The sequence below is a fragment of the Triticum aestivum genome, chromosome 7D (assembly GCF_018294505.1).
Source record: "Triticum aestivum cultivar Chinese Spring chromosome 7D, IWGSC CS RefSeq v2.1, whole genome shotgun sequence".
Classification (NCBI taxonomy): Eukaryota; Viridiplantae; Streptophyta; class Magnoliopsida; order Poales; family Poaceae; genus Triticum; species Triticum aestivum.
In genome coordinates, this window is record NC_057814.1 from 104838670 (window position 1) to 104847678 (window position 9009).

Genomic DNA, 9009 nt, shown 5'->3' on the forward strand with positions numbered 1-9009 from the left:
AAGCTATGGTGTTGGTGTAGAAGCCCTCCGTGATCGATGCCCCCTCCGGCGGAGCTCCGGAACAGGCCCCAAGATGGGATCTCACGGATACAGAAGGTTGCGGCGGTGGAATTAGGTTTTTGGCTCCGTATCTGGTAGTTTGGGGGTACGTAGGTATATATAGGAGGAAGGAGTACGTCGGTGGAGCAACACGGGGCCCACGAGGGTGGAGGGCGCGCCCAGGGGGGTAGGCGCGCCCCCCTACCTCGTGGCTTCCTGGTTGATGTCTTGACATAGGGTCCAAGTCCTCTGGATCACGTTCGTTCCGAAAATCACGTTCCCGAAGGTTTCATTCCGTTTGGACTCCATTTGATATCCTTTTTCTGCGAAACTCCGAAATAGGCAAAAAACAGCAATTCTGGGTTGGGCCTCCGGTTAATAGGTTAGTCCCAGAAATAATATAAAAGTGTATAATAAAGCCCAATAATGTCCAAAACAGAATATAATATAGCATGGAGCAATCAAAAAATATAGATACGTTGGAGACGTATCACGTACCGATGACAAAGGGAACAACATATGTATTTATGCGGTTTGGCCGATAAAGATCTTCGAAGAATATGTGGGAGCCAATATGAGCATCCAGGTTCCGCTATTGGTTATTGACCGGAGACGTGTCTCGGTCATGTCTACATAGTTCTCGAACCCGTAGGGTCCGCACGTTTAACGTTCGGTGACGATCGGTATTATGAGTTTATCTGTGTTGATGTACCGAAGGTAGTTCGGAGTCCCGAATATGATCACGGACATGACGAGGAGTCTCGAAATGGTCAAGACATAAAGATCGATATATTGGAAGCCTATATTTGGACATCGGAATAGTTCCGGGTGAAATCAGGATTTTACCGGAGTACCGGGAGGTTACCGGAACCCCCCGGTAAGTGTATGGGCCTTATTGGGCCATAGTGGAGAGAGAGAGAGAGGAGGCCAGGGCAGGCCGCGCGCCCCCTCCCCCTCTGGTCCGAATTGGACTAGGAGGAGGGCGGCGCCCCCCTTTCCTTCCTCCATCTCTCCCCCTTCCTTCTCTCCTAGTCCAACTAGGGAAGGGGGGAATCCTACTCTCGATGGTAGTAGGACTCCTCCAGGGCGCGCCATAGAGGGCCGGCCCTCCCCTCTCCTCCACTCCTTTATATACAGGGGAAGGGGCACCCCATAGACACACAAGTTGATCATTGATCTCTTAGCCATGTGCGGTGCCCCCCTCCACCATAATCCACCTCGGTCATATCGTAGCGGTGCTTAGGCAAAGCCCTGCATCGGTAACTTCATCATCACCGTCATCACGCCGTCGTGCTGACGGAACTCTCCCTCGAAGCTCTATTGGATCGTGAGTTCGTGGGACGTCATCGAGCTGAACGTGTGCTGATCGCGGAGGTGTCGTACGTTCGGTACTAGGATCGATCGATCGTGAAGAAGTACGACTACATCAACCGCGTTGTCATAACACTTCCGCTTACGGTCTACGAGGGTACGTGGACGACACTCTCCCCTCTCGTTGCTATGCATCACCATGATCTTGCGTGTGCATAGGAATTTTTTTTGAAATTACTACGTTCCCCAACACCCGAACCGTTCCCTTTGTATCTCATGTCTAGCGAAATTTGTCTAGTCTCTTTTGACTACTGGGTAGTGCCTTTATATATTAGGCCAATGTTACATTGGCACCACTTTTCCTCTAGCGTTGATCGAATGATAATAGTGCTGCGGTAATCTCGCTTGCAATGACAGTAGTCTTACCATATGTGAGAGTAGTGATCAAGTTTGCATAAGACCGCGGTAATGAAGACAATAGAAGTAATGCCATCTAGTCGAGCTAGATCAACAATCACTTGGTTGAAAACATTGATGTGCTCGGTAAGGTCTGACCCCTCCTGCATCATGAGCTTGAATAACTGTTGTTTCGGATACAACTTGTTGTGTATCGTCTTGTCCAGAAACTGAGTTTCCAACTTGGTCAATGGAGAGACAACAAAGAGACAAAGGGCATCTTAAGAAAAGACACCCAAATGACATCTTAGATATGATAATTATGAAGGAAAACAATAGCTAGCACAAGAAGAGACAACCAACCAATACAGATATAAAATTACATTGAAATCATACTAGCCTTCTCTTCTTGCGATTGACACAACCGTCAATTGTAATTGAGAACCATCGAAGCCCAACACTACAATGAAGGGCCCGCCCTCATACCATCAAATACTCTATGTTCCATTAACGCCAAGGTAGATAACTATTATGATTTGGTCGGGTTATGATTTTTGAAATTTTCAAAGTTTGCTTGGTTATTGTCATGGAGAAGGAAACGTGGAAGATGCCGGTTGTTACAGCATGTTGGAAGTCACATGAGGGTCATGCTCAGCACATGTGGTTCCAAAGTATAACATTTTTTCCTTTTCTTTCGTTACAACGCATGGGTATTTAGCCGGTGCTATTAAAAGCTCAACTTGATTCAAATGAGTTCGGGCCAAATGTACTTTCCACACTTTTCTAGTCTCTCACCATTTGACCGAGCCTAAAAAACATTTCACATAGACTCGTTTGTCACCACCTTTTGTTATATAATATAAGTGTGTGGCAATTTTTCCCACAGGACATGTGAGTTGCCATACTACTGACACGAGAATATGGTAAAGTGTGAAAAGCAATTTAACATGGCATAGTAGAGTCTAGAATTTATTTAAAACATGTGCGCACATGCAAACAAATAGGTACAACTATGATGCGCATGTAATGTTTCCTCAGTAACTGGATATGCATTCAGACTATCTTAGAACCGCATTCAGCGATCAATTGGTATCTATATTTTCTCTCTACTAAGAAATGTTTGAATTCCAGATACAAGAATGGCAAGTATCTTACAGTGTGCAAAAGTAACAAAAATGCGAACCAACTTTCTTTCAACATGTACAACTCTGGGCTACAGTGTGTGCCTACTGTCGCAAGGTATAAATCAGACAAATGTGGTTAATTGCCAAAATAATCGGGCAGATAGTAGTATTTCCTTGGCACTCGCCTGTCAGTGATCATCTATACACTCTTCGACAATAAGACCAAGAACAACCAATTCATAAAATAAATTAATGTGGGTATCAGTCACAGAAACTGCTATTCCTAGCTAGGCTATGATTTGGGCCCATCACCCCTTCTTACACTCATTCCCTTGGGACATTGGTGAATATCCACATAGGATGGAACAGAAGTATTTTTGTCATTTCTTCTCATGCGCACTATGCAGAACAGTTGTCGTCATCTCATTGAGTGCTCATCTCGATTAGGATGGCGTATTCGGGCACAGATCCATTGGGCTCTACATCACCAGGACTTTCTCTGATCCCGCTGACACCCTGGGGATCCTCATATCTGGCTTCATGGTGGGGTTGATCATCCGTAGGCCTGTCGCCCATGTCATTCTGCAGCGTAACAGATCCTCCGTGGCCTTCACTTCCACCATCCCCATCGGCACTCTGCATATCAGAATGCCTCACTTTGGTGTATTTGGCATGAACCAACTTGGCAATCCTTATCAACAGCATGAGAGCTGAGATACATACAGTGATGATGAAGAGACCAGAGAAACTTCGCAAAGTGAGAGGTGTGGTGTCAGTGTTGGGGATGCCATAACTCGGCAATGGTGTCGTTGTGCCTAACCATTTTGCTTCAATTCGTGATCCCTCATCCCCACCTATCAGGCCCAAGATGGCAACTGAAAGACTATGTACCAGTGGAGAATCTTGTGGAAACACCTGAAAGCATAAACATCATGCTAGTTAGACCACATGGATTTGTCCAGAACGCAGTGTAACTCTTGGAAGGATGGAAAGTGAATCTACTGAAGGCATTGGGATGAGAAGCTTACAAAACCAAATCCAGGTGTCTTATATAAGCCGTTAACCATCTGGAACTCGTTATGATATCGAGGGTCAGAGAGAAAAGAGGTTAAATAGGGGAGCTCATCAACTATAGCCGCGACACCTCCATTCTTTGAGCCCTTTCTCAAAGCATTAGCATATTCCTCTTCCATCGCATAGGCCTTTAACCTATTTTTGGCGAAGCCTTGTTTTTTCAAGACAGAATATACAAATGATCCAGATGGGTATCCAATATAATCACCATCTGATAGGAGCTGGCCAAGATTTGTCACAGAAGGCCGGAGCCTCTTTGCAGTCAGAATGGATGATAAGCTAGCTGTGTAGCTCTGCACTATAACCAGCACGACAAAGCACCATATCACCACAACAATTTGTGACAGAGGGCTTCTAATAATTTGACCTGCGCGGATATTATGATAATCAAAAAATTGGAGTATTATGGACACAATATAAGTTGTTGAAAGTGAGAAAATGTCAAAGTAGAGAAAGAAAAGCATTGTGAGCAAATTCAAGCCCAAAGTGCTAACCATGAGAAAATGTCAAAGTAGAGAAAGAAAAGTAGAGAGCGGTGCTGAACTGTCTCGAACTCGATCCTTGGTACTCCAGGTTTTTAGGCCGCTCAATCATCCACACAACTATTCCAGTGAGAAAGAAGCCACCCACAATTGCTAACCAAAGTTCCATTGTCAGTGGCTTTAAGAAGACCCATTCAATTGTTGGCTTGGAGTCATCCTCGTTGAGCACAAGCAATGACACGCCCGACTCAATGTATGGCATCGTGAAGTCCACATGAACAGCTCGCTCGGCAGTTATGGTTATGTCACCCACTGCTGCATCAAAGATCTGGTCATTGAAACCAACATGTACAATGTGAGTATGTGATTCTCATGAAATGCAGAAATGGCATGCAAGTGAAACGAGCATGGCTCACCCCTGAAGACACATTGCGCACTATTTGGTCATACAAACCGTCGACTACAACGAAGTCGTAATCAAGAACATGTGGTAGGTTCTTCACGGCAGCCTCAAAGACGTCAATGCAGTAGCCAGTGACTTTTGAAGTAGTTGCATTCACAAAAACGTTAAAGCCCGGATTGTAAGGCACAGCAATCTTGAGTTTCTTCGAATAGCCTCTGGTCGAACCTCCTGTGTCTCTCCTCGATAATATTCTGGTGTTCCTTCTCTCGATTTCTGAAATAATACAAGTTTAGTATACCAATAAATAGTTCACAGTCAGTTTGTACTACAATGATATTCGGTCTCGTCCCATCGATCCCTTTGTTTTGTACCAGCAAAGTGACAGTTACAGAAATTCCTTGCATATAATTAAGTACTACTCCCTCCATCTCATAATATAAGAGCATTTTTGGCACCGCACTAGTATCAAATACACTTTTATATTATTGGACGAAGATCTAAAGAGTCTTATATTAGTTTACAAAGAGAGTACTTATGAGACGAAGACACAGCGTACACCATCCAGCATTCCAGCTTACTCGTTATCGGATTTGGTTTGGAGCTCCTCACCTAGGTTGGGGAGGTAGCCGGTCGTAGGTGCGGCGAGGGGCCAGCACCAGTGACGCCTCTACTTCGAAGATGGGAGTCATAGCGCGAGCCGCGAGGGCAAGCCCACCTCCACATTAGCCCCATAGGCAACGGCAACCTGTCGCTACCCGTACACCGCTCGCAGCCGCGGGGGCGAGGGAGGGGGTGTTGGGTGGGTGGGGCGGTGTGATGGAGAAGGTGGGGATCCGAAACTGAGGGCTAGAAACCTAGAACTTCAGGCATTGTGACTGCGATCAACAACGACTTCGTAGCCATGTTTTTTTGGGCTTTGGGTCCAAACAAAGGTTTTGTAGAATCACACATTTTTTGTATATTCTTTTGTGCTATGCGCAAAAGAGTTTTCACTTAATTCAAATTTTTATAGATTCATGCATTTAAAAATGGACAAGTGCCACCGTATCACATAATTGGTATTTACGTATTTAGAGAACACAACGTTCATATGTATGTAACAATATATCCATGAGTTATTTTTTCTTCATATTTATGTTGAGGAAAAATATAATATTTGCAATAAGTAGGAAAATAAAAAACCAAAGAAAATAAATAAATCTCAAAAATAAAAATAAAATAATAAAAACACAAAAGAAGAATGCAAATTAAATATATAAAATAGAAAAAATGAACTTTAAAAGATATATTTGAAAAGTAATAGACCAAGGAAAAGTGACACTCTTTTATCTTGTTCATATGGTTTGGGAGATTTGTTCATTAATAATACATAAAACATTGTGTTAATAGTGAGAAGTATTTACAAACTAAAAAAATTACTATATGTAAAAAAATGTGTTAAGGTAACTTTAATTCTTACTATAATGTGAAAGTATTCATGCATTTAAATTCATGGTTATCGAAAACATGTCCATGTATTTTACAAGAGACATTTATGTATTATAAGAAATGTTAATACTTTTGAAAATAAATGTTCATGGATTGATAAAAATGTTCACACGTACATGTAAATGTGGAAAATCGACTTGCTAAAAAACTATAGTATATAAATGTCCATTTCTTTGCTGAAAGCATAACAAAACAAAATCAAATTATTAAAATAAGGTGATAAAATAAAATAAAATTGTAGAACTTAAAAAGGGGAAGAACGTTAAATAGGAAAAATTAAAGCATAAATGTAAATAAAGCGAAAAAAAACAAAGAGAAAAATGTAAAAATATAGAAATAACAAAAAATACAAATAAGATGAAAACAAGGAATGGTAAAAATACATAAACATAAAAGGAAAATGATAAAGAAGAAAATATGGGAAAAGGGAGCACAATTGTCCTCTTGTGTGGAGCACATGGACTCTTTGATGGCGACAAGTGGCACACATGTGTCGTCATCGCTGACGAAGTTTTGGGGTAAGCTTAAGCTTTGCGAAGGCTACCCTTTAACTAGCCATTAAATTTTGTTATTGGGGCCAATCATCTTCGGAGATAAAACTGAATCAGTCGCACAATTTTCAGTTAAGGTTGTTTTGAAGAATTATAGTATTTCTTCCCAAGGTTCTAGTGTTTAAGTCCAACTTTCGAAGAGTAATGATACTTGATCCCAAGAAATACCTCCTCTGAACATGTGTTGAGGAAATGGACACACGAAGATAAATCATGTGTTCCCACACATACCAGCTTGGTAAGGTACCGACAAAAAATTTCAATTAATGTGCTCCCACACATGAGGTACTCTCAATATTCAAATGTCCAAAATTGCACAGTAAAAATCACAAAAAAAAGTTATTACTATATAGAGACAACATGTATTAATCATATAAAAAATATCATATCCGAAACTCATGAAAAAAAAATGCAAACCTAGCGAACGGTAGATAGTTCGAACTGGGTTGTGAACTCAAACTTCTCTTCTTCTTTTTTTCTCTCGAACTATGTATTGATTTTGGTTCGGGAAATTTATGATACGGTAGATGCTCCATATCAAAATTGTGATAATTTTGGTTCGAAAACGGGAGCATTTTTTTAGTGTTTTCCATAATTTTTAAGAACTTTGAAATAGATGAAACTATGGGATACATCCTCATGGGCACACTTAGAGCAACTCTAGCAGACCCCGCATCCCACCGGCCCGCAAAACGCGTTTGCAGTTCGCGCAAAACCGCTTTTACAGGCTGGCTCGGTCTGGCACAGATGCAGACCTCCCAAACGGATCCGTAAAAAAGTATATTCGCGGTCGGCCTCCAGTCAGGCAGCTACCGCCCCTTCCTCCAGCCGGCCGCGCCCCGTCGCCCGCAGGCCATGCCCCGTCGCCCGTCGGTCGTGCCCCGCCCCTGCTGGCCGCGCCCCATCACCGCGCTGGCCGCGCCCAGCCTCGCCGGCCACGCCCCGTCGCCTTCGTCGTCCGTGCACAGCTTGCCGGCCACGCCCCGTCGTCTCCGTCGTCCGCGCCTTGCTCTATTGCCAGCCGAGTCGTGCCCCTTTGCCTGCCGCGTCGGGAGGATTCCGGCGGCCAGGCTGAGGTCATGGCCACGACGATGTCGAGCTCGTCCAATTCGAACCGGCGGCGATCGATTGCGGCGTCTAGCGGCCTTTTCCGATGTGCAGTGATGAATTCCGGCGAGTTTAGGGCGGATTCCGGCAAACTCCGCGGCGGCGTGTTTGCTCCGACAAGGTTTGACCGGTATACGGGGCCCCCTATATTCGGCCTTCCAACCTCCAAAGATAAGGGTTTCGGGTGTGCATTTGCGGTGGCCCTTAAAAAATTTACGGTTGGACTACTTTTACGGTTTCTGTTCTGGCAACTTTTTTTGCCCAAAACTGTAAAGCGCAAAAAATTTATGGGTTTGACCACTTATGCGGGGTCTGCTAGAGATGCTCATAGCCAAGGTCCCGCGCGCACATGCACGTCCTGTGATCGGGCAGCTAACCACGATTCGTAGGGATGTTAAAAAAAACTAGAATTTTAAGCTAGTTTTATTTACCAGCCGGTGTAGCATCTTCGGGTGAGCCACCGGGAAGCCGGTCCAGGTGGTAGGCCCCCGGCGCCACTGCGATGCCTCCGCGGCCCCCCGTGCTAGCGCCGTCTGCCGGATCCTGGACGCCGGCTCGCACCGGCACAGCGGCTGTCGTGGCGGCCGGTACGGTCCGGAGCGAGAGTATAACGAGCAAAGAGACGGCGTGCGCGAACTCCATTTTCGTATCTACCCCGAGGCCATCAGCTCAATTAGGCATATATGTACAGTAGTACTCTGATGTTGATCTACTACTAGGACCAGAGCCTGGACGTGTAACTGGTCCTTGTTGAATCTTTGACGTGAGTGCATTGCCTGGAAACCTCACTCGGGTGGCGCGAACGAGTCTAGAACGCTTGACTGGCGCGAACGAGTCTGGAACGCTATTTACCGCATAGTTTCGCGGTGAAATCGACCAAAGAGATAGGTACAAAGACCAGCTCTAGCGGGGTCATTATATTTATTCATCATCATGATAACCGCTAATATGATGACTTTAGTGTTGGAATTAATCTTCAGTTGTAACAAACTGAGAGATAAGGGGAGCTAAACCTCCCACGTACATGCCCCGAT

The 9009-nt window shown here is 44.3% G+C and overlaps 1 protein-coding gene across 1 annotated transcript; it reads right to left on the minus strand.

Annotated features, from left to right (window-relative positions):
• Nucleotides 1-3293: 3293 nt before the first annotated feature.
• On the minus strand, nt 3294-8617 carry LOC123164359 (glutamate receptor 2.8-like). The gene is made up of 6 exons (XM_044581791.1): nt 8407-8617; nt 6434-6493; nt 4843-4964; nt 4439-4754; nt 3899-4311; nt 3294-3785 (listed from the first exon to the last, which is right to left on the minus strand). Exons 1-6 carry the CDS (start codon nt 8615-8617, stop codon nt 3294-3296), a joined length of 1614 nt encoding a protein of 537 aa, XP_044437726.1.
• Between the last annotated feature and the right edge of the window lie 392 nt (nt 8618-9009).